This window comes from Cygnus atratus, chromosome 5 (genome assembly GCF_013377495.2).
Source record: "Cygnus atratus isolate AKBS03 ecotype Queensland, Australia chromosome 5, CAtr_DNAZoo_HiC_assembly, whole genome shotgun sequence".
In the NCBI taxonomy this organism is placed as follows: domain Eukaryota; kingdom Metazoa; phylum Chordata; class Aves; order Anseriformes; family Anatidae; genus Cygnus; species Cygnus atratus.
Genome location: NC_066366.1, coordinates 43,502,445 through 43,529,438, shown reverse-complemented (window position 1 = coordinate 43,529,438; position 26,994 = coordinate 43,502,445). Strand labels below are relative to the sequence as shown.

Below are 26,994 nucleotides of genomic sequence, written 5' to 3'. Positions count from 1 at the left end.
GTCCCAGTGGGGTCATTTTGGATTCCAAATCAACACAAAACCAAATCTGGCACTGAAGCCTCTAAATGTGTGCCCATAGAACCCTTCATACCTGTAGTATGGCCAGTGCTGCAGAACAGCGGTTGGCCTTTGCAATATTTGAAACAACTACACTGGGAGAAAGGGAGGAGCAGTTCAGGTAACACGGCACTTAGTGAATGACTCACAGAAAAGCAGGCTTTGGGGCCTTTGGCAGGAACCAACTGTCACCACTCGTTAAGTAGTTTGTCATGTTTGCCATCACTTCAGCCACATCTCAAGTTTCCATGGGAAGAGGTGTAGATAAGACAGTACTGTGGCACCAATATCACACACCTTGCTGTACCACTAAGAAAGTCTCCCATAAAGACCCTTAATTAGAAGCTGCAGCTTGTGAGATGCAGGCAGAATGGACTGCAAGAATCTTCCAGCCTTAAAATTTCAGCACACAATGAACCAAAGCATTGTAAACTACTGCTATACTTACTACAGTGCTTATAATATATGCTCCTTTGTTCAACTCCTTGGAGCAGGGAGAGAAATGGGAACTAGCTGTCTGCTTAAACAACAGAAGTCAGGAGACAGTAGAGCTGAAGTGATCTGCTCCCTGGTGACAGGAGGAAAAGCCTTACCAGGATGAGCAGAGGGAACATCTGAAGGCTTATATCTCACCCCAAAGGATGACTTTGGGGTTTTGTTCAATTATTTTATCAAAGATCTTAATATTCATTGGCCAATAACATAATATCCAATATTTTGAGAAGCAAATCAACATACCAGGAAGCACAACAATGGTGCTGTGTTTAGTTCCCTGTTCAGTTTTAACTGAAAATTCTACCAACCAGTTCGCATTTTTTTCACTTCTGCATACAGCTAGTAACTCAACAGAAACCAATCTAGAACAATGCTCATCAGTTTTATATGAATTTCGCATTTCTGCCACCAAAGTTTGAATGAAAACATCAAAGCGCAACTCAGCATACAAGATATTGCTAATTTGTACCTATGTAAATAGTACACATAGTACACACAATTCATTCCTGTTTTTTCTAAACTAGGAGTTCAATTAACATCAATTATCATCCTTGATCTGGTTGAGTTAGCTTTAAAAAAGTGGAGAAAACAGCACCATCCCCGCCCCCTCAATACCCACGTACCAAGTATATATTTCCATATTCTTGTTTTAACAATGAGAGAAATAACCTGGGATATGGTTCAAGAAACCTTTCAAAGAATCAAAGCTTGGCTTTACCATTGGAAAGCTTTGTATTTCCACTAAGTAAAACTGTTTTCTCTGTGCTCTTTCAGAACTCTCAGCCCTCTCTAATCCAGTGGAAAAGGCTACTTACGGTCATTGCACTGGCTTCCAGAATACGATGTCATGGAGCAATCACAGGTAAAACCTTCCCACTGCTGATTACAGATGCCCTGATTTGCACAGGAATCTTCCTGGCAGGTAGTGCTTGGTCCTGGAGAAGGGATGACAAGAACAGAACGAAACAAAGCTGAAAAAATTATTTTAGTGAGACCCACAACAATTCCAAGTCATCATTACTGTTACTATCAACATTCTCATGCAGAACAGAGAAAGCACTAACCACTTTTCCATTCCTGAACGTGCAACAAACTCGAGTAAAAGAGCACATAGACAATTGTACACTCCACGACAAAACAGTAAACTGTAACAGACAGGAAGAAGGAAGACTGAACAGGAAGATATTCCCTCTTAGGCAGGCTCAACTTATATGTTCAACACTCATTCACAGAAGTTTATGATAAAATATGGTGTGATGCAAGGAAAACTGAAACACTGCCAATTTCATGTGCTTCCCCTGAAGTTTGATCCCCTTTGTTTTAGGGCTGCAGACTAGAAAACAGGCCCATGAACAATGTTTCATCCTACCCAAAGAACCATTACATAGGTTCCTCTGGAAACACATCAGTGAAGTGCAAAACCGGAAAAAAAAAAAAAAAAAACATGACATTACTCCATGAGGCTTTACTTTCTACTCTGGACAGGTTTCCACAGCTTTTGGGGGAGGCAGCCATTACTAACAGAACAGCCTTTCATTGTCTTTTATTTGGAGCTAACTGTTGCTATCCTACCCAGATAACCTTGCAAAGACACAAATAACAGGCAAAAGAGTGATCTTCACATCAGAAGAACTCTGATAGTTACTATGTCATCCACAAGGAGGTAGCTGGATTCTGAATCAATTGAGAGCAGAACTGAAGCTTCAAACTATATATTACAAACAAGATAAGTCTGGACATTACTTGCTAGAAAACATTTTATCTTCAGTAATCCAGACAGGTATACTGTTCCTATTGTGCAGTACTTCAAATGAAACTTACAACTATAGTTGCCATATCTGCTATTCTATATCCTACACTTAGTGGAAAAGAAAAAAGTACAAGATAACAAGAAGCGTAGAAGATAACAGGCTAGGCTGCCTTAGATCAATCTCAAACATTTCCAGTCTAACCCTAAGGACAACAGCATAAGGATAAAGCGAACAATCATTCTACCCATTTCAGCAACATTCATTAGTCTGTTAGCAACAGCAGTTCCATTAGGTTCATCCCACACTTCACCCTTATCTCTTCATTATATCAGAAGTACCACCTGTACTTTACAGATGAGATGGGAGGCATTAAAGTAGAGATACTATTTTCAAATATTTTAACTCAAAACGAAAAACCTCAGCCTCCATCTACCAAGACCTACACTGCATCCCATGGTTGTATAGCATCTCTGATATTCAGATTGTCCATCTAGACTCTTCCTTATTTACAAGCATTTGCAGCTCTTGCATCTAACTGGAAGCTACGCATCATGCCGTAATCCTCCCAACAACTCAAAGACCAAGCCAGGAACAGACACTCAGTTTTAGCGCACAGTTCCCCCTCTTCCTACCAGACCATTCTTCCCTACTGTGAGAACAGAATGTATGAACTTCAGTCACTACTTCACTATCTTGGCTTCTTTACATCTCAGTGTCAGTGAGAAGGAGCACATGAAGATCAGTAGGTAGGCAGTTTAACTGAACATCAACAAAAACCTGAGTTTCTTCCATGATCTGTTATACTGTTTAAATAAATAAATAAATAAAACCCTTCTAAGTAGAAGCCTAAGTGCAGACAAGAAGAACAGACAACAAAATCCCTGAAAAATTCACCTATTGTAAAGATGCAGCAGCAGCCACAGCAAAACAGCGTGTTTTTTCATACCAAAAGAAAGCCGAGCAGCATTTTTCAACACTTCCCCTCCTCTCTTCCCCTTCTTCCACCCCCACAACTCATCTTCAGCTGTATGAATCCCGGTGGTCTCACTGGCACAGTGTGAAATTAACATATCACCTCTAGGTTTACAGCAGCACTGACAGACCGTAGGGTGTGAGCTGCTAGGTGTATGTACAGACACACTTCTCCCTTGCCCTTACACTTAAAAAAAAGACATGGATATAACCAGAGACAACATACAGGTGTCAGGCTGAGGTTGGACGCTTCAGACTTACTCTGGCCCCAGAAAAGAAGGAATGAAATAGAATATTAGTCTGAAATAGAATATTAGTTGTCATTTTGCCTAAGATTTCCGAGTTATCCGAGGATAAGAATGGCTGAAGAAGCAAAGCAGAACAGCAATTTCAATGACAGTGTTCCTGCTCTACCTGCACTTTACTGAGAACACTTTGGTTAATCAGCAACTGGACTAGATAATGGGCATTACTGTGTTGGGGACAGCCTTTGTCCAGGATACTTACAGGAGGAAGTACTAGAACTCTAATCTAGAAAGAAGCTTGCACGAAGCCGAGTGACTGGAGCTTGAGGTGTTCTCAGCGGCAACAGGCCATAGAGCCAAGGCGTTTGAATTACGCCCAGAATCTTGGTTTCTGAATTGCATTTTACAACAAGCAACTGTGAAGATTACAACAAGCAACTGTGAAGATGGTAACAGTATTTTTAAAGCAGCAAGAGGAAAAAGCATCACCCCATAGCACCATCTGACAAGGAATTCTGAAATGCTGACAATAAAAAGAAGCTTGAAGCCTGATCGGCTGTCTTTAGAGTCAGTTGTGACGGCACAGCATAGATCCTGGGTATTACGCTTTGCCTCACTCCTTAGTACTATGGGCCATTTGCATGGTAAAAGCATCTTTGTCTTCAAGAGTTCATCTACTCTCGCTGCTTACAGTCCTTGCCTGGTGTCATAATCCTCCATCTGTAGCAACAGAATTTTGTTCAGAGCAACTAACAGGGATGTCACAGGGGATTAGGATTTTAGATTAGGGAGCAAAGCGACAGAAGCACAGGAAGGCTTACAGAAATGAAGACTCTGTTTCCCTGCACATGCCCTTCAGTGCTAATGAACTAGGAAAGGAAGATAAACTGAAGTTACATGAAGAGCAGTAGAAATGGTTCTAAAATACCAATGCCATCAGGCTTCAGGTCTATTTTTAATGTCAGTCCTTTGGCAACACTTACAACATTCCAGAATTATTTTTAAAGCAAAGTTTCAGATCAAGCCTTCACATAGCCTGAGATACATCTGGTAAGTCACTCTACACAGTTAATTTAAAATATACGCATTCTGACTTCAACGTTCTCTTTGAATTTGCAACATCCTGACAACACTTGCTATTTCCCATGAGTGCATTTTTGTTCAAAGGCCTTGTTTTTTGTTATCTGTTTGTAGCTGAGCCTGACACGGCTTCTTAACATACTTTCTGCTGGGCATGTGGCATGAGTGGGCAGTAGATACAGAAGTGGAAAACTCCCCAGTACAGGAAAGCATCCCTGCTAGCAGAAGTGAGACTTGCTCTGTCACCTCCTGTCCAGACTAAGCATATCAGCAGAGGAGGCTCACTGGGAATATGGGATGGCAAAGGAGAATTCCACAACCACATCATTTAACCTGTATTTCTGCATCTCTAACTCTTACTGAAACAGCTCAGGATCTGATGACTTGCAAGATCTGAGACTTTCTTGGGAATAAGTCCAGTATTTGACTTTACTTCCAGATTACCTAGCTAGATGTATGGTTTATTTTTTTTTTTACCACTGAACATTTGAAGAAAATCACCTTAGAAGAGCACAGTAGTCAGATGTCTCCTACGTAAACTGTTTGGAAAAATTAGTCTCCCTAACTCTTCCTTGAAGTTTCAGCTGTATGGTGGATTTCTCTGCCCTGAAACGGAAAAATTTGAGTTCTACTGCTGTGCATTGCTAAAACTGCCGTGTTTCATCTCACAGGGGGGCTCTCTTCTTCGGCAACAGAAGTCATTCCTGCTGTGTTATTTGAAAGCGCTTTGCAGCGAAAGGAACTTGAGAAATACAAGATACAATATTGTATTTACCATTCTTCTGAGTTACATGAGGAATTCAGTTTCCTTTATAGAACAGCTGCAGGATTATAACACAAATGCTTCATGCTTTGATCATAACTAGCAATAAGCTTTAAGCTAAAGGAAATCATTCTAGGACTTGTACATAACACCTTCTACATACATTGAAAATTCATTCCTTTTGAAAGGAACCATTTGCGTTCATGTTATTTCCTTGGTAAGAAGGATCTACAACAGGCAAAGTCCAAGGGTACCATGGGTCTATTTTCACTCTCCATCTCCTTAAGTGAGCTACTGCTCCCATCTTTCTTTCTTGCATCATCAAAGAGGTTAGGAAAAGATAGGAAAGCAATACACGCAAGACATCTTTGTCTTTGTAGAATAAAGTGCTTCTTTAGCCTATGGTTCCTAACTTGCATATACCGTAACAAAGTGAAATCTTAACCGCAGCCAGTCACACATGATGATAGGCAATTTATACCTATGATAAATTTAAAGATTACTTCCGTCAGCACCCTTCACATTCATAACTGGTGATATTCTGTTTTTCTGAACTCAAAATACAAGCCCAGTGCAGCTCTGAGAGAGGCATCATGGCTTGGAAACCAGAAGCACTAGGCAGAATCCCATTCTGCTCTAGGACTCATTCCTAGTGCATGTTAAGGAGGAAATGAATACAGATAAGATTTCCAATTTTTATATATGTGTGTGTATATATATATATAAAGATTTTTCTGAGTAAGAAGTGAGCAAAATTGAGACTGAATCCCATGGAACCATCACATCATTGGATGGACCATACCTCATACCCTGTAACTGCAATATAGCAATGGGGGTGTGCTGAATCAAGGCTCAGCAGAAGACTTAAAAAGTCAGATCCTGTATTTTGAATCATGGATGGTAGAAAGCAGGAATATCATAAAGTGACTTTAATTTAGCACACCAGAACAAAAAAAATCTAAGATATTTTCAAGGGTGGCAAAGCCAGCTCTTTGAGCTGAGTTCCTCATTTTGTTAAGAACTCATCATCCCTTTCATCACCTAAATAAGGTTAGGCATCTGGCAGGATCCATATTTAAAGTTACCCATTGTCAGAAATAACTTAAAAGCCAGCATTCTGCAGTCTGAAAACACAGCTATTCATCCCAGTGCCTCAGTCGAACCTGACTTCTCCATTCATTTGACGTCAGTTACAACACAAAGTCCTCCTGTTCCAAATACACAACTGATCTAAAAATTTCAGGAGCAAGGACTTAGTTAAGATAACGAATGTGTAAGTATCCCATGGAAAGCACATTTACCCCATGGTGACAGGAGAAGGGAATCAGCAGCAAGAATGGGAATCCACAGAGGATGGATCTACAAGATTAAACTTGTCATATGCCTATCTCCTTCCCTCTTTGTCACCCTGCCTCTCTCCCTCTGTAAGCAACCTAGAAGATCTTGAGAAAAGCACTCGTACACATGCTGTTGAGGGAAGGAAAAAAACACAAAGTCAACTGCATAAAAGGGAGTATGCCTGGATCTGAGATATGGCGGGGGACAAGGAGATGCAAATGAAGCAGAGGAAGTAAACAACAATCAAACAGAAAATAAAAGGAAGAAGGAAAGACTGAAAGTGCTGTATGTGAACAAGAAAAATACAGTCAATTGGAAAAACACCCTTCCCTACTGCAAATCACAGCAGTGGGAAAGTTGTGCAACCAGCCCTCACGGTCTGGTAAGTTTCATGTTCTGAAATAGCAAGACTATTTAGCAAAGGTTGGTTTCCTGAAAAGCCAATAATCCACATAAGGCACTCAAGAGAAACATTTCTCCTTAGGTGTACATATGGTCAGGTGTCTCCATCTGAAATGTAAAGAGTTTTATAAGGTTCTATGCCAATATGAACTTGAGTAGGAATGAATCTCAACAGCTGTGAAAAGCCTTTAGCTTCTGAGGACTCCTGGAAAATGAAAACAACAAACAAATCTGTTTGGCTACAACACCGCTTCTTCATGCTGCATCCATCTCACTGGACATCAAAAATGGAACAGGAACTCCTGTGCATGCATTCTGAAGACTGATAGGCTGTCAAAATTGTTGTCTGTTGGGTAAGAGGGTACCTCCTAATATGCTTCTGCCTATTAACACCTGCTACATTGACAAAGCAATTACCCATTAACATTTCCTTTGATTCCTCCAATTTTTTTCCCTTTTCTGTTAAACCATAGAATGCCAACTGCACCACAAAATGCAGATGACGTTCTGACACAAAGGTAATTGCTACCTGCCAATCCCTGGAATATGGAACAGGAATAGTTTAAATAGAAAATTACACCTGGTGCATTAGATAAGAACAGGAACATCACCAGGTCATCACAGCTGCTGAACAGAAAAGGAGTTCATGAAGTTAAAGCCAAAAAAAAAGAAAACTTAATTCCAATGATACGTAAACTGTTGGGAAGCCTTGTTTCCATCTCAGATTGAAACAAGAACACTTTGTATTTTCTACCACAACAAAACCTGAGACTAAACCTGTGGCTTAGACACAAAATTTCAAGGTGATTAAGCTGATATCATAAGAGATACTATTTGTGACTTCAGGACTATTGAACAGAGAGAAGTGTGAAGTGCTTCTGTCTTCTTACACATAAGAGGGTTTACTCCTTTTCCAGTGAAAAAAAGGAACTTTTTCTTAAGCTTCCACAACATTCAGGAATAAATTATTTTGTATGCTGCAGTCTCTTCAGATGTTGGGAAATGTACTCTCACTATGAAGTTTAAAGGGATAGACTTCTCAACACCATAGAAAAAACCCCTCTAATAATGGTAGGATCAAAGATTATTAATTTCTAATAAGCAGGTTTCCTTACTTACTTCCTGGGGATATAGAGCATTTGTATGTAATTGTACCATTAAGTTTTTCTTCATTATGTGTCTCCTAAGACCTAGCTTTCATTAAACTGATTTTCCATTAGCATTGTTTAACCCACCACTTCTCTGTAATTCAAGCGGTATGTTCCCAATTACTATCTGGCCTCTCCTCTTTGAGCCATTTTCCTGGGTTCCTCATAATTTTTCCTCCCTTTGCTACCGAAGCTATTCTCAGTCTCTTTAAAGATTTTCACTTGCATAATTTTGATATTGTAACACCACCCGCATAGTCTTCAGCCTTTCAGCAGCCTCCACAACATCGATTGCTCCCTTTTTACTTAGCAAGTAATAGTAGTAATAGTAATAAAAAGATGTTAATAGCAATTTCATGTGTGGATCAACATCACAAAAGAGCCCTACCTGCTTTATAAAAATCAGAGACTATCCAGTAGAAGTTTCTGAAAAAGACCTACAAGAGGTATAAAAATTAGCATTTATAAAAGTACCTGCTAATCAGGCATGATCACTTCAGCCAGTACTCAAATTGGATCAATTTTGGCTTGTAAAATGCCTAACTACTAAGGCATTTTGTAGTTTTGTTTTGTTTTTTTAATTTAATTGAAATTCCAGAAAGACTCTTGTGTTTGTTTTTTCAAAGCCTAGGTTATAAAAACTAGTTTTCATCATCCAGTCTCACTCCTTAGCATTGATACTGAAGAATCCAAGTCAACTTTTCTGCCTTGTAAAGCTCTGAGGGTTTTCCATATCTCTATACACAATTGCTATTTGCTTGAAAGATCATTAACCATTTCAGGAAATCAACCTGTGCTCTTACAGATGTCCACAGAGATTGATACAGTCAAACCTTCGGGTCAACAAAAACACCTTCTTGGTTTGCCATGTCCTTCCTCAACCCAGACTTTCCCTCCAGAAGGACTGGGTTTTGTCTTTCTCCTCAGTCCCAGAGGTGTGACTGCATCCGGTAAAAAGGCACCAAATGTTACATAAAGGCATCTTTCAGTCCAAAACAGTAACGGGAAGAAGAACCTTCTCTACCTTGCAGGTCAGCTTTGGTCAACTCAACTTTGTTAGCCAAAAAAAAAAAAAAAAGAAAAATAAGAAAAGCAAAAACAATAAACAACAGGTTAGTATAAAGGCAGATAAACCAGGGTCACAACACTTTAAATAAATAAAAAGCAATTAGTATAACCATCACAGCCAACGTGCATAATAAACACATGCATGAAGGACAACATGGGGAACAAGGACACACGGGGACATGGCTACCTTAACCCATCACCACTGTAACAAAACAAAACTGATCAACAAATAAAACCACACGAGAGAGAGGCAATGTATTTCATTCACACACACAAGGTCACAATTTACAGAGTAGGAAGAGAAAAATACCACATTCTTAACACCAATCCCTCAGCATTTACGGATAATTTGAGAGAGATTTTGTCTCATTTGAGAAATACTTAGAATCCATTTAAGTCAAAAATCTATTTGACTTTCAAATCATTAGTCAGGAATATTTTTATTTTGTTTCTACATGCAGACTCTGGAACTGAACATAAATCTCCTTTCACAAGAGCACAGATTGCCTTGAATCTTCGTCCACAGTGGATTTACTGCCAGAAAACCATAGGGGACTGACAACTCTGGAAGAAGATAACCTCTGTTCATTCCCAGAACTGAACTTGACACTGGATGGAAAGTGACAGTAAAAAAATTCCCCCTCACGAGCTGATATCTGCTCATGAATTTCAACACACTCTTAAGAAAGTCTGCATCAGCAGGCAAAGAGATAGCTCCTCAGGCTTCAGACCCGTGCAATCTTTGGCAATCTCATCAGAGCAATCAACAGAAATAACAGCAGTACAAGCTCATTCTTTCACCTAGGTGGGAATGATCTTGTTATTTGCATTCAAATCATAATCCACAAGGCAAAAAGAGAATCATAAAGCTACCAAGTCTGACTGACTAAAGACCAAAGTGAACTTGGTGAAAATTGAAAAGTATAAAAAAGCAAAGCAGAACAAAACAATACCACTAACGGTCTTCCATTTGGCACAGAAATATTTTTTTCCTTTTTGTTTTGTACACAGATAGTCCATTTTACAGGGAAGCCACATAGATTTTTGGTGTCTATACCTTGATTCTAAGTTTTCTTTTTCAGCATGGAAAAAGCAGAGGACAAAGACGGGAGTACAGGCAGCAGCTCCCAAATCCCTTGCCAACGAAGATTACACATTTCTATTATACAGCACAATGGGAACAACAAAACACCAAATCACCGACCTCATTGATCAAAAGATGGATATTTAAGAAGTGTATACTCACCTTTATCATGTTCTGTTCTTATAAAGTTCTAATATTAACTGCTGATACTGAAGAGAGATTGGTAGCTCTCCCTTTCACTCATTTTCTTACTGTACATTTACAACCCGATAAACCAGAACTGGCATTCCTGTACTTCCTATGAAGTTTAACATTTTGAACCTTTGCTATTGTTTCACAGCCCATGAATGACTCAAGATTGCAATTACCTTCCCTCCTGAGCCAGACAGATTTTTCTTCCCACCTCTAGAGCTGCTCCACTACACAGAGCCATAAAATCCCCAGAGTTGTTTAAACAAAATGCAAAAACAAACAAGCAAACAATAACAAAAAGGGGAGGGGGGGAATGAAACGTGGGAGAGGACAATTTATCCCATTTCTCCATGCATCTTCCTTGACATGTGTTCTAAGTAATTTGTACATAAACAAGCACTTTTCCCAACTGCTCGGTTCCTTGTCTTCTTTGAAGCTGAGCAAGAACAAAGCCTGCATTTGTTCCATAATTCCAGTAACACTGTGACAATGGAATACAAAATCATAAAGAACAGTAGAGCTGTCAAACTATCATGGAGTAAATTAATGCTCCTCTCTTCAATAGACAAATTCTGATTCCACAGAGAAAAGTGAAGTATCACCATGTTGGAAGTCTCACTAATGAGTAGATGAAGGGTGAAATCCTTTTTGACACTATCCTGCTGTGAGATTTTAAGCATGAGATTAGATTTTTTTTCCACACACTGCTTGGTATGCAAAATGTGTTTCAGATTATCCAGCCTGTGTCACTGATGCTTCTCATGCACTAGTGAATTCCAAAGGTTAACTATAATATTTCATGGAAAGTAGCACAAGATTATGATTTTAATGCAGGACCTGGAAGAAGATCAAATTATGAAAAAAAGTCCCCAAACATCTGGAGCAAAGTCACCACTTAGTTAAGTAATAATTGCTCTCCTTCGTGAGATGTTATCAGCAGAAGAGTTGAGGAAAGGCAAGGAGAGAAAGAAGCCATATCTCTAAAGCACAAGAAGAACAAAGAAAATTTTCTTTAATCAGTGCTGTTAGGTGTGTTTGACTTTCTTTTGTGGGGAGAAAGGTGGAAATGAGAGTATTCAGAAGGTGCACCTGAATTTCAGATAGCTCTAGTGCGTGTAGTAAGCTGCACAAGGCTGTCTAAATAAAAGAAAGAAAACATAAATGAGCAAATGGGAAATTAGTAAAAAGGAGAAAACCCCAATTGCAGTAAGTACTCACTAATATTTATCCACATTCAACCTTTTATGGAGTTTTCAAGATGTCTACATAGCTTCTTTCAGGATCAGTGAGGAAAAAGCAGTAAGTCACTGAGTCTTGACTTTTGTAGATAGAACAAATTCAAATTCATCCATTCATTTAATAGGAAAACTAGGAATGAGATGCTTAGCAAAAGAAACTGATTTTAGGAATCTAGAATCAAGGAGGAGATAATTTGAAATTTCAATCAGTTTACTTTCTTGGAAGGAAAGAAGGTCACTTGGAACAACTTCTTCCATCTTCGAGCATACATTCCACACAGTGCAGAAATCTTTTCTCTCAAGTTCTCCAGCATCACCTGTAACGTTTGTCTGACAGAAATGGAAATAGCTTGTATTACTCAAACTCAACGGCTGTATAAGTATTGCCAACCACAACCTATAGGCTGCAGAGCTAGAGATTGAGAGAACGAAGTAGTGACAAAGGATTTGTCCTCAAATTGTAATGCTTAGCTCATGTCTAGGAGCTTCCACCCACAGCTTTAACGTGCTCTGCAAGACGCTGTTCAATTTCATACTTTCATAACATATAAATGAATATCATCTCTGTTTCATGGGTGGAGAGAACAGTGCCCAAAGAAGGCGAAGTACACACCTGCATTTTCTAGTAGAAGTGGTTCACCAACACAAAGTCAGACTACTACTTTGTCCTTTCTGAGAATTGACTTGGTCCCTTCAGAGTGCTCTGTAGCCTGAATTGCTCATTTGCTGTTCTAGGGTAAACACCGAAGCTGGGATCATTTCAGTCTTAACTTCCCTACCTTTTGTACCTTTTCTGTCAGGCTCTCCCCACAACTCTTTTTTTTTTTTTTTGGGGTGGTGGCAAGGAAAAGGACCATCTTATACAAAAGATGGTGGTTAAAGCTCCAAATATCATGAGAGCTAAAGATACTCTATGTAAAAAAAAATAATAATAAATGTGGTAGTAAAATGTCAACCCAGAACAGATTTTACACAACAGGCAGCAAGAAGGTTTCTTTGGCTTTGCTGATTATCTTCCAGGGAAACACAAGCTGCCATCACGGACCTGGCCAGACCTTCCCAAAAACAATGAAGAGCTGTCTGTTGTTCATGAGTAATCAGAAAGGAAGCAATTGCAAAAGAGCTGTAAAAACAAAACAGAAGGCTACCAAAAGAAAGAGTGTGGGGTAGGATAGGCTTTAACTCCATGGACTCATTTGACATTTCAGACACTTTGGGATTTTTTTTCCCCCTTCCGTCCTCAGGTAGTCACCCACGAAATTCATTCTTTGCCAAAAAAGGTGGCCCTATATGACATCTCAACAAACAAACAAAATAACAAAAAACACACTACACAGACAGTGTGACAGCTATCATGTTGGCCAGCACACTGGTGACTGAGTGGTCTATTCTCCCACGTGCCTGGTGACAGGACGAGGGGGAATGGGCTAAAGTTGCGCCAGGGGAGGTTTAGGTTGGATATTAGGAAGAACTTCTTTACAGAAAGGGTTGTTAGGCATTGGAATGGACTGCCCAGGGAAGTGGTTGAGTCGCCATCCCTGGAGGTCTTTAAAAGACGTTTAGATGTAGTCCTTAGTGATATGGTTTAGTGGAGGACTTGTTAGTGTTAGGACAGAGGTTGGACTAGGTGATCTTGGAGGTCTCTTCCAACCTAGACGATTCTGTGATTCTGTGAGTGGTAGATTTCAAGATCTGAAAGCTTAAGTTTATACAGCACACAAGGAAACTGCATAGTGCGAAAGGAAGCTGACATTTCAGATAACAAACCTATGTCCTTTGTGGACGGGATAAAGAGGTCACTCAGCTGTGCTGCCGTAATCAAATTCCATCATAGATAATTTCTTAATGAAATTGCAAGAGTAAAACTGGTAGGTGATAGATAGAAAGTAATTATTTTCTTTAGGTCTGAACTGTTCTTTTTGTTTGTTAAGCACTACTATACACTATTAAATACCAGACGCTTTGAGTCTCCAGGATGCCTGCATTTCAGTTAATGACTCCTATACATGGCCTTACAATGCACTCAGATTCTCGAGATCCTAAAGAAGTAACTCTCACATAAATATAATTTATCTTGAAAGTGCTTCCTGCTCCTGTTCAAATAAGAGCCTATCACTGGAACAGAGCAAACTGCAGAATGTGGTTGGCTTGTGCTTTGGCGCACAGCAAGGCTGAATTATCCTCCAGCACATAACAGGAACAATGTAGCCAAGAAAGTTCAATGGCCTGCTCAAAAGCATGTAATGGGGATGGTGGTAGAACCAAGACAATAAACCACGTTATTTTTCTGTAAGACTTCAGGAAATTTAATTGGAATAGGGTACACAAATACATGAATAGAGATAACAAATGCAAACAGGATGCAACAAGGTCGCCCATTTGTAGTGGAGCACTCATGTTGGGCGGACAGTGCTATCTCCTGACCTACATCTCACATGCTTGTACTCCCTAGGTTTCTTTCCTCTGCAACAAAGCTGAGCATTAGCAGAATGCAAAGCTGCAACAGAATTTCAACGCTGCAACAAAGACAAGCATTAGCAGAAATCTTTCTCGTACCACGTCTGGAAAGCAAGATTCACATGTGAGGATGGAAAAACATTCCTTTAAGCACGCTGTACTCCTCATGTATGTTTTCCCCCGCTGTCTTTCATGATGAAATAACATGTCCTACAATTAACACAGCATAACTATTGACCCAAAAGGCCTGCAGCTGTTTATTCCAAACACATTTAACATGAGACAGCAGGAGCTGCTCAGAACTTCAGCCCTTCAAGGATGTTAGACTACACCCAAGATCATTTCAGACAAATGAAATAATGAGACTTAAATAAGAATCCAACAGGCTTAAAGTTTTTCCTTCTTTAGAGGAAAGGGAGATAGATATGCTTTTCAGGGGCAACTGTTAGAACAGTCAGTGGCAGGCAGTAGTCAAGAGGTGAGATGAAGCCATGGGGATTGCTGTGATTCAAAACTCAAATGAAACAGCTTTCTGGTGACCTATTTCTCAGTTTTTAATAATCCTAAATATGTTGGCAAAGAGAACGCCTTCTTCTTCAACATTTCCCTTAGCACTGAGCGTGGACCAATCAAGGAAATAACATGGGCATTGCTTTGCAAGAAATGTTCTAGCAAAGCAGAATGAAGGCCATCACTGACCTTCCCATCCACTTCTTTATATTCCTAGCTACCTCCAACTTTGAATCTTGTTTCATGCACTTTAGAAGAGAAGGGAAATTCACATTCCTGGCATTTTTAAGAGTGAACTGATCTCCATGTTCAGACAGCAGCTCTGCAGGTACCAGATAGGTACACAGACAAAATAAGTGCCACATTACACATTCTAGGAGTGTCACTGATATTATGCAACCTGAATAATAGGACAGTAAAGCAAAGAACTGCACTGGGTACAAGGAGAAGGAAACCCAATAGCTCTAATAGTGGTGCCAAGTCTTCTGGGAAAACATCATCATTCTGTTCCAGAGGCGCACACAGAACAACATGTTCATGTAATGAAATGTCCTCTGAAGGAGAAAGACTAGTAGAGATAATATGCAGGCTATACAGCCAGATTATGCTAGTTTTAAATAGAAGAATTACCAGAAATCACTAACATTAAAGGAGAGCTTTCAGTGCACTGAAGGTAATCAGAAATGATTTTCAAAAACCCCAAATGGTGTTGTTTTTTTTTTCCTTGAACCTCATAAATAACTACACGGAAAAGATGCATTTCTTCTTTTAGCACTTTAGCTCAGCTACAAATGGGCAAAACCACAAGTTCTGTTATACTATGCTCACTTCCACAAGGAACAGTGTGGTTAACACACTCAAAAGCAGCAAAAAGGCAGAGAAAAGAACAGCCTAAAGCTATGCAGAACTTACCAATACTGTGAAATTGAAGTTGATATTGAGTGGGCTCTTATGACAAAATTCTCACAAACCAAAGCATTATTGTGGGAGTGTGGCAGTAGGCCTGAAACACAGGAGCTTCCAGCCAACCAGAGGACCCAGAGACAATGAAGGGGTTCGATTTAATTCAAGAACCAATCTGATGTTTTATGAGTACTCAAAGATGGCTCTAAGATGATACTTTCAGTCCTAGGAAGGGACAGTCTTGACAAGTGTCTATATTTCAAAGTGATGTAACCTGAAATCTTGACATGGTAAGGAAATAAGTGAATTCATTTCATGAAGTCCTGTCTGTGAGCACCAGTCAGGGACATAAGTCTTAGCAAACATGCACACCACACACCTCTCCTGTTAAAACTATCTTCCTCTAATGATCAGTAGCAAACAAAGCAGATGGGTATTCATTTGAACTAGACATAATGGTCGCTTTCAGTTAACCCAACCAACAGAACCTTGATATTTTGGATGCCAAGTAATCCACATGCTATGGGAATTGGTAAGCATATTCCTGAGTTACTGCAGCTGATGTTGATGTTCTTTAAAAAAACAGGAACTAAACAAGAACAATAAATTATTTAAAGAAACATCAAGAAAGCACTGCTATTTATGTGCTTCAAGAAGGCACAGAGCACATCTGTTTCCATATCAGCTGGAAGAGAGAAACTATGGAAAAAATAAAAACTTTTCCAGACAGTAGAGATAATGCTGGAGGAATAGCCTCCAGTGCTTTCATTGAAAGCCCACTTCCTCAAAAATGAACTTCTGTTATGGTCTGATCTTCAACTAGCAGTGACAAATTCCACCTTCCATTTCCCCTGCTTCTACTTGGTCTCAAAATACTTCTTTCTGCAAATGCCAAAAGGGCCCTCTGAAGCACTAGTGAATTGCAGACTCAGAACATCTTTCAAAGCATTTAGTAAGTATTATGAAGTTAATGAACAGCTCTGAGAAAAGCACGTATAAAAAGCTGTCCATCTCAGTACCATCCTTTCCACTACTGGAGGTACCACTTCATAGGTGATTGAATAGGCAAGAGAAGAACGGCTAATGATGAGGTCTACAGAGACAGAGCCTAGCTATCCTCAACTGCATTTGGGAGTACAGATTGCAGTGAAGGATGTCATGATGAAAGCAAACTAACAAAACGGACAACAAAGTAGATAACTAGATGCACAGGGGGTAGAAGTGAAGTAAGAGAGTACAGGAGAGAGGAACTTCTCTGAAATCGGTTGTACCTTCGCATCCACGCTCAATCTGCCCACTGCGGTGCAAAGCATCATTGATTAGATCAGGCAGACGTCCGTTCAAGTCCACAGATGCTAGACAGCCCTGAAATCCATCACGTGAGGCCACTAGCTTTGGGAGGTTGCTATACATGCCTTGAGCTAGGCCAGCAATGTAGAGATCACCTGGAGGAGAAAAGGTGAAACATAGAAGAAAGTTACATACGTTTTAAACAGGCTTTTCCCCACATCCTACATGAATATAGTGAGCTGAACATCTGTTTAGGAAAGGTTAAAAGCAAAGTAGGTTATTTTACAGGCCCAGAAGTCATTTCTGACTCTTTACTGTGCAAAGATGATGTCTCAGTGGTGCCCTTAAACTACATCCAAGTACAACTGAAACTTAACCTAACCTAAAGCATCATTTTCTACTCTCATCCTCACAGAACTCTGTATGCAACATCACTTTAATGTAAAACAATAGCAATTATGAACTTATTTCTCTTACAGGGTGTGCAAGTATTACTTAATCTGAACTTGATCTCGTTTTTAAACTAAAAGAGGGCAGATTTGGATTAGAAGTTAGAAGGATGTTTTTCATTTAGGGTGGTGAGGCACTGGAACAGAGAGGTTGCCCAGAGAGGCTGTGGATGCCCCATCCCTGGAGGTGTTCAAGACCAGGTTAGATGAGGCCCCGAACAACCTGATCTAGCGGGTGGCGTCCCTGCCCAGGGCAGGGGACCTGCCTAGGGACCTATTCTGCTACAGGAAGTTGCCAAACAGAAAAAGAGAAAAATGGAATTCAAAGCCAAAAATCAGCAAATACCAGATTTACTGTTCTGAAACCCATGATTTCTATTAGCTCTTTTGTGTACTGGTTAAGACTTGCCAGAATAAAGGGGAGGAAGGGAAACATCCTTCTTTTTGAATTTACCTTTAAGATCCAGATTTTTGGCACCGTTGATAACCTGAGTGACCACCTTAGTATCCACCTTTAGGCTGTGTGTATTACTGTTATCTCTGGTGATGACAACATTGTGCCATTGGTTGTCATTGAGAGGACGGTCACTGTTGCCTTTGATAACATTAGGTCCATTTCCAAGGTCAAACACATAATGTATATACCTGTAAGCATAGTAAAAAAACAGTTAAAGTTCTGTAACAAATCTAGCACTACTGATGAGGGCTAGAAATGACAAAAAATAGCCTAAGCAAGTCACGAAGTGAAGTGTCTCTGCATTAGAAAGTTCTAGTCAGCCAAAGTTTAAGCCACCGATCTGAAAAGGTACGGTTCTTTCTACAAAAAAAAGTTTAAGAATTTGTATTTTGAGAAGATGACACTTGAAGTAATTAGATTCTAATTATAAAATATTCCTCTTTTTCATAAAGTTCTTGCAAATCCACAAGAACTTCTGACTATGCACATAATTATTTTTAAAAACAGGTAAGATCAATAGATGTAGCGAAGAACTAGATATGCTTATTTAGGGCACCTATTCCCCAGATTCTGAGTTTTGAATAACCCCCTTAAAAAGTTAATTGGGAAACTCACTCAAAATACTGTACTAAAATTCACATGAGAGCACAGGCTTATTCAAACAGCTGCAAAACAATTAGCACATCTTTTGGCAAAATATAAAGACCCTAACAAAGACTGAAGTCATGAGAGTGTTACCCTGAATTATTTATATAGTTCAAACACAGAAATCCACCTGAGGACAGAGAGAAATATTCTTTTTAGAAAAGAAACAGCAAAATTAAACCCTCCACAGAGCCAGGAGCTCATGACTCTTTTTAAGTTATTACTCAATGTCCCAGAAACACATGCAAAGTTAAAAATGAAAAAATAAAACAAATTGAACATTAGTTCCTTAGTTGTACTGAAATAAACAGGACTAGTAAAGCCTATTCATGGAGTTCATGTTTACTGTATCTAGATGAGTACAAGATAAACATTCATTCAACTAACAAAGGTGCTTTTGTTTTTAAAGCCATTGACCTTGCCAAAAGAATACAGTTGTTCAAAAGTAAGCTGAGTTTGCTTTTTCTTGAGCATCACCAGAAGAAAAACAAGAAAAATTTGGAAGCCCAGAAGACCTTTTCCCCCTTCAGCGGAGGTGGCAGAAATGCACCAGGTCTGTTGTAGGGGAAGAGGGGAAGAAGAGAAAAAAAAGAAGACTCAGAACCCTGGGCACATTTCCTCCTCTGTACTGCTCTGCAAGGTTAACAAGACAAAATGTTAGCGTAACCAAATCTGAAGGAGTTGAAAGTTTAATATTTCATGCTGTAAAAAGTGAATCTCCCTAAGTCACAGGGGGGAAGCCAATGGGGAGTCCCTTAAGGTACTGTGTTTACGTCCAACTGCTTTGTCATAAACCTCAAACAGAAAGTGTCTGAGATGAATTTGTCTTCATGCAAGTATTTTAAACTTATCTTTAACATGGAACCCTGGTAGAAAACAACAGAATGTTCACTTACCCCTTGACTAGTTCAACTGCAATGAAGTCATTTCCATCACCGCTGTTAAAGAGGATGAAACCATCAGCTGAAGTGGTCTTGAACTGAAAGAAGAGGTGCATGGATGTGTAAGCCTGCAAGGTGGCCAAGCTCAGGTAGCTACTCTTGGTCTTGAATGTCACAGGGTCAGCTATAATGTTGCGGAGACCAAAGCGTGCCTTCAGCTCACAATAGTCAATGTCACCATTCTTGCAGAGGTCAATGTAAAGCATCCCATTGAACATGAGGCTTTGGAGGTGGCCAATGAAGCTGGAAGGGATGACAGAGATGTAACGTTTCTCCGTCATGATCCCTGTCTCGATGTTGTGGAACTCCAAACGTGTGTGATCACCAATCATTGTGCCTGAAGGACAGAAACAAGGAACAGGCAGAAAGCACAGAGATCAGTAACAGGTCATACGGAATCATAAATTCATTTAGGTTGGAAAAGACCTCTAAGATCAACAGGTCCAACCATTAACATAAGGCTGACAAGTCTACCACTAACCATATCCCTAAGCACCACATCTACGTCTTTTGAATACCTCCAGTGATGGTGACTCAACTACTTCCTTGAGCAGCCTTGTTCCAACTCTTTCGGGGAAGAAATTTTTCCAAATATCTAACCTAAAAATCCCTTGGCACAACTTGAGGTCATTTTCTCTGTCCTATCACTCATTCTTTGGGAGAAGACACCAACCCCCACCTCACTACAACCCCCTTTCAGGTAGTTGTAGAGAGAAATAAGGTCTCCCCTAAACCTTCTTTCCTCTAGGCTAAATAACCTCAGTTCCCTCAGCTGCTCCCCGTAAAACCTGTTTTCTAGACCCTTCACCAGCTTTGTTGCCCTTCTTCGGACGTGCTCCAGCACCTTGATGTCCTTCTTGCAGTGAGGGACCCAGAACTGAACACAGTATTTGAGGTGCAGCCTCACCTGAGCCAAGTACAGGGGGACAATTGCTTCCCTAGTGCTGCTGGCCACTCTACTTCTGATAAAAGCAAGGATACCTTCTTGACCACCTGAGTACACTGCTAGGTCAAATTCAGCTGACTATCGACCCAGACCCTTTTCCACCAGGCAGCTTTCCAGCCACTCTTCTCCCAGCCTGTTGTGTTACCCTCCAGTATCTAAACTAATAGCAGTACTAACTTAATCCTACATGAGAAAAATTGGACAGGAGTCTTGGTGGAAAGACTTGAGCGTACTAGCCACCAAACCTGGCAGATGGGGTAAAACAGGACTGAAGGGCCATGGATAGTCAGCCCTGTATTTCTCCCTGTGCTACATAGGCTTCATTGCCTGCAAAGAAAACTAGATCTCTCCCTTAAAGCCTGAAGTGACCTACCCAATCCAATGGTCCATCTGCCAAACAATTCAGACCCTTTTGAAATAACCCATACAAGTGCATTGTCTGAAAATACTCAATAAACAAAGATTAAGATTTAAAAAAGCAGAATACAAATAGTCAATAAACCCAATAATACATATTCTGTTGTTCTCCTGAAGCCTGATGTTATTTCTCTTGTTTTAAAGTTCCCTGCCCAGCAGTACAGCAGGAAGGAAACATGCAAGATTGCAACAGGTAAAAAGCCCAATAAATACTTAGATCATCAATTTAGCTCCTGGGTTATTCATCATATTGTGATGGATTTTAGCCTCTCAGTTAAAACATTTGAGATAACTTAACAAAACATCTCAGAGTACCATTGAAGCATATTTAAATGCTTCAGTAAGCATGCTAGGCATCAATACATACACAGAGCCCACACGTACAGAAGAAATACAAAGTATGCTAAAAGACTAGAGTACAAAGACAAGCTGAATGACATCAGAAAGAAAACCATGACAAAAATAACCTCATTTCAATCCTCTGTACTTCTTCATTAAGGTAGTTTTAACCACTTGGTCACACAAACAAGTATGCTTTCTACACAGACCATGTGCCATTTAGCATACAACAAGAATAATATTCAAATCATCAACATTTACTCAACACTTAATTCTTTTATCCACATTCAGTGTACGTCCATTATTCAGACTCTGCTACAAAGCACAGGTATTTTTTCCATGAGAGTTCCTGTGGTGCTGTTCTGGGTTTACACGTCTAGCTGTCAGCAGCAGGGTCAGGGCTGAAGGGGCACCCACCATGATGAGAAGCCAGAGGCCCCAGGCCAGACATGGCCAGCTCCAGACAGCTGCAACAAGCACCCCCAGCCCCACAAGACTCAGCTGAGCCAAGCTGGTGGCACCTCAGAGAAAAGATGCTTAAGAAAGGGCAAAATACCGTATGTGAGCAAGGAGCAAGGAAAGAAAAGAGCAAGAAACAGCCCTGAAAACACCAAGGTCCAGGAAGAAGGAAGGGGATGAGGTGCTGCAGGTGCTGGAGCAGATCAGCCTGCAGCCCATGAAGGGCCATGCCCGAGCACATGCCCACACAGCAGCCACAGGGACTCCACACAGCAGCAGGTGGAGGCGCTCAGGGGGAACCACGACCTGTAGAGAACCCACACTGGCACAGATTTTCCTGACAGCTAGCGAAGAGGACCCATGCTGCAGCAGCTTGTGAAGGACTGCAGCCTGTGGGAAAGACCCACACAGGAGCAGGGGAAAAGTGCGAGGAGGAGGGAGCGGCAGAGAGGAACTGACCACAACCCCCGGTTACCAAGTCGGGAAGAAAGGAGTGAAGTTGAACCTGGGAAAGGAGGGGGTGGGGGAAGGCATTCGAGTTTTGTCTCTCTCACCATCCAAGTGAATTTATAATCGGCAATAAATTAATTTCCCCCAAGTTAAGTCTGTTTTGCCCATGACAGTAATTGCTGATTTCCCTCTCTCTCGAACTACTCTCAGCCTATTTTCTCCCATCCTGTCGCGGAGGGGGAATGAGAGCACGGCTGGGTGGGCACCTGGCAGCTGGCCACAGCCAGCCCACCACAGGTGTTGAGCAGTACAGTGTGCAAGTTACACTCTAATAATCTTCTTTGAAAAGTCCTGCAAGATTCAGGGATGTTATTTCCAATTTTATATACACAAAGCTGAGAAACAGAGAGATCAATATATAAATAGTTCTGGATCTCAGGAAATACGTGGCACCAAATTTGGCGGAATTCATAACAACTTCACAGCTCCCATTGGTTATGAGGGTCACCACTTCTAGAAGTAATACCCAGAATCCCAAATGTCGAGTAACTTTTTGTAGCTTTCCATAGTAACTCTAAGGCAGACAAATCAACTCGTCCAAGCAATATTCAGACACCTTACGTAGAGATCCCTTCCCTCTTTTTACCATGCTGTCTCTTTCAATACAGACTTTTCAAAGTGGATCTTAAAAACAAGCCTCTCTTTTAGTACAATAGGCCTACGTCAATCCTTTCGCTATATTGTACTTTTCAATATCCACAGGGAAGCAAAATTGGAAAAAGCACAGGAGCAAGTATGAAATTAGGTATTACCATAAAGTATACAAGCACAGATACACATACTTTTAGCATTTCCTTCTTTTGCATATTTATCTGAGTAACTTTCTAACATTCTACTAACGTAATTAGCAAAGAACAGGTAGCAAAGAGCAGGTTCAAGACCGCCTGCTGAAACTGAACACGTAACAAGTCTATGGGGCCAGATGACATGCATCCCAGGGTCCTGAGGGAACTGGCTAATGTAGCTGCCAAGCTTCTCTCCATATTTGAAAAGTCCTGGCAGTCAGATTAAGTTCCTGGTGACTGGGAAAAGGGAAACATCACTCGCATTTTTAAAAAGGGTAGAAAGAAGGATCCAGGGAACTACAGACCGGTGAGACTCACCTCTGTGCCTGGAAAGATCACCGAACAAATCCTCCTGGAAGCAATGTCAAGGCACTTGCCAGACAAGGAGGTGATCTGTGACAGCCATCATGGCTTCACCAAGGGTAAATCCTGTCAGACCCATCTGGTGGCCTTCTATGACAGAGTGACTGCATCAGCTGACAAGGGAAGACTGACCCATGTAATCTATCTGGATCTCTGCAACGCTTTTGATATAGTCCCATGTGACAAGCCAATCTACAAATTGGAGAGAGATGGATTTGAAGGGTGGACCATTCAATAAAAAAGAAATTGGCTTGAAGGTCGCATCCAGAGAGTGGTGATCAATGGCTCTGTGTCCAGGTGGAGGCTGGTGACAAGTGGTGTCTGTCACAGGTCTGTCCTGGGACCAGTACTGCTATCAATGACATAGACAATGGGACCGAGCACACCCTCAGCAAGTTTGCAGATGACACTAAGCTGAGTGGTGCGGTTGATACAACAGAAGGAAAGGATGCCATCCGAAGGGACCTGGACAAATTTGAGAAGTGGACCCATGTGAACCTAAGGAGGTTCAACAAGTCCAAGTGAAAGGTGCTGCAGCTGGACTGGAACAATCCCAAACAGGAGTAGAGACTGGGAGAAGAGCTCACTGAGATCAGCCCTGCGGAGAAGTACTCGAGGGTTCTGGTGGATGAAAAGCTTGACATGAATCAGCAATGTGCACTTGCAGCCCAGAAGGCCAACTGCATCCCACGCTGCATCAACAGAGGAGTGGCAGGCAGGTTGAGGGAGGTGATTGCCTCCCTGACTATAGCAGAGGGGTTGGAACAAGGTGATCTTTGAGGTCCCTTCCAACTGAAGCCATTCTATGATATGATTCTGTTCTATGATTCTAATTACTGGACAGGTAACTTAATTTTAGAAGGTTTTCCAAAGGACACAAAGCTTAGGCAGCCACACTACCTGTTAGTGGTCCTCCTCCTCCAATAACGTTTTAGCACTCTGGTGAAGTTCCACCAGGTTTTAAAATAAACAAAGTTCAAAAATATATAAACACATACTAGTTTTGTGAAAAACTGACACCCATATAAAGACCTGAATTAATGGTTCCAGTGGGCTACAGACAGGAAGAATTTATCAATAATATCCTGCATGATTGCATCTGCTGGTCAATTAGCGTATATACATAACTTGACTATTCACCGCAGGAGGTATATCTGAGTCACTGGGATTATACCTGAGTCTCACCGGTCACCATACCCCAGCTCTGGGAAAATTCTCTTTTTCATTTGCCCAAGACAGATCCACTGCGATTTAGAAGTTCTCTCATCTTCTCTACTATCTCCTGAAGTCTCCTGCTGTTTCTTACCTAAATAGTTCCCAGGCATTAGAAAGAAAAAAAAAAAACCACCACCATACTGATAGGCCTTTTGTGACTTGTCCTGTTTGCAACGTCTTTTCCCATTGAGGATAAAAGTAAAGCTGGAAATGTTTATAAGATGCTTGGATGATACATCCTGAATTTTGGTATATGGAGAGTTAGATTAAGTGAACTGATAGTCTGTCTTGCTTAGGCCCTCTTGAACATTGCATATTTAACTCGCCTCTCATGAGCAAATAAAAAGTGCATATATACTTGATACTTCACAAAAACTTGATCACATTTGGACAACGGCAGTGAAAAAAGTTATTAGAAAAAATTGTTTTCAAATATCTACTCCAAATATGAAAAAATACTACATCAATTTATTTTTCACTTACTCACAATTTTAGCAGTAGATCTAAATAATATACAATTATACAAATTATACAGTGACCACTGACATGGAAAGCAATAACCTAAGCACATAACACTGGACAAACTTATAAATAAATGAAATCAGCCACATATCTCTGATTATTCAGAAATTCAAATTGTAGTACTAATACAAATGTTTTTGAATCCAGAAAAAACAGTTCTTTACCAGAGATATTTTATTTTGAAAAATGTCAGTTCATAGGAACTGAAACTGTGTATGGGAAAGTCTGTTTAGACAAGCCGTCTGAAATCCACTACTGTGATTAATATGGATTGTTTCAGTTTTAGTGTAATCAAAATTTTGATTTTTTCCAAGCCAAGAGAATTGTATATTCTTTCTGAAAAAAAATCTTAAAAATAATCAAACCCTGCTTCTTTACTTCAAAAGGTTAGAAAACTAAAATGTAGAGATTGGGGGGGGGGGGGAGGGGGAGGAAGGAGGGGCGCAGGAAGATGAAAGGGAGGGGTGTCAAAGAAATGGAGTGAGGGAGGATGGAAAAGAAGAGCCCAGGCTTTTAAAGAAGGTAAGAAGTGACAATACTAGGACTGGCTTAAGAAAAATACAGGACAGCAATGGCAGTGGTAGTACAGATAGAAGTTCAGCAAAAGGCTGAAAAGTGCATGATAACACAAGATCAGAATCAGGACAGAGATGTCTTTTCCTAAAGAAAGACGGTGTGAAATCCACTATCTGTCAGCCCCACATGCAGAGTTCACCTCTCGTTCTCCCACCCTGGTCTGTACAGAGTATTGTAACTACTACCACAATCAGCAGCTTGTTAGCTCAAGTGGTAGCAGACAGAAGAAATTCCAGCCTCCCTATAGAATTTGGGTGCTTGTAAGATGTAGGGAGGAATATGCCTGCTGTACTTATGTCTCATTTATCACTGATATTCTGAGGTTGGTTGTAGGGAGAAGGAGGGAGGGAATGTAGAAGGGTTTTACGATTAGACAGCAAAATGCTGTCCAGGGAAACTAGATGCTGTCTCTGCCTCAGGTTTCCTGCGGGAAGACACACAATTCACTTCATGACAAATTTTTCACAGGTGGTCATTAATTGTCTAGACCTAGTTCTCCAGGTAGCACAGTTGAGCTAACAGGATCCTATTTACAGACACACTGAATATTTGTGCATGTAAATGACTAAAAATCACATCAAATTGGTACCAAATACATCCATCTTTAATCTGGTGCACTGTTTCCAAACCTGTAAAACGTGGAAAAAAAGCTACTCACTTCATGAAACAAACACAGGAATAAATCCAATTACAACTTCTTAGTTCTATATAAACATATTGATTAGTGGCACACACACACAAAAAGAAAATCGACAGCTCTATATTTAGACCAAAATTTAGTTGGTGTTCATTATTCCAAACCAGCAGTAAGAACGAAGGTGGCAATCAAATAGGCCGTTTATTTTTACTGAGGGCTCAATTTAGACTTCTGATCTATGCCTAAAGACAGCATGAATCCAGTGGAAAAATCTATGTGACCACATCATTTAAGATCTACTCCGGGAAGTGGAACGCAGATTGAACAGCAAGTCTTAACTCTGGCTTCTCTGACTTTTGACTTCCCCACGATGGTATTCTTTTAACAGATATTTTTAGCTGTAATGCATCTTTAATTATGTAATTCATATACATGTACATATGCACATCCTATTTTAGTATAGGATTGTATCATTATTATTTATAAACTCAGGTTCATGAAAAATAGACTTCAAAAACAGATGGCATTTCTGGGGACTGAGTTGGTAATGTAGAGAGTGCCACCTCATGGTGCTTGCTAAAAATCGTATCCAGAAGATCTGTTCTCTTAATATGCAAAAGTAAACAGGATGATGCATTTAGCAGCATATTTCACTAATTCAGAGAGTTCCCCCTTAAATAAAATTCCCCTTTCCTCCAAGTTAGTGTAGATCAAGTTTCTGCCAATTGCTACATGGAGAA

At 40.4% G+C, this 26,994-nt stretch overlaps 1 protein-coding gene across 1 annotated transcript in view; it reads right to left on the bottom strand.

The window, feature by feature from the left end:
* The window catches only part of NRXN3 (neurexin 3), a 981,410-nt gene that overhangs the window by 531,371 nt on the left and 423,045 nt on the right, over nt 1-26,994 (bottom strand). The window contains exons 14-17 of the mRNA XM_035539906.2: nt 19,441-19,822; nt 17,897-18,087; nt 16,975-17,148; nt 1,368-1,487 (exon numbers count right to left, since the gene is read on the bottom strand). Of these exons, the coding sequence (XP_035395799.1) occupies nt 1,368-1,487; nt 16,975-17,148; nt 17,897-18,087; nt 19,441-19,822 (867 nt within the window). The remainder of the gene's footprint in view (nt 1-1,367; nt 1,488-16,974; nt 17,149-17,896; nt 18,088-19,440; nt 19,823-26,994) is intronic.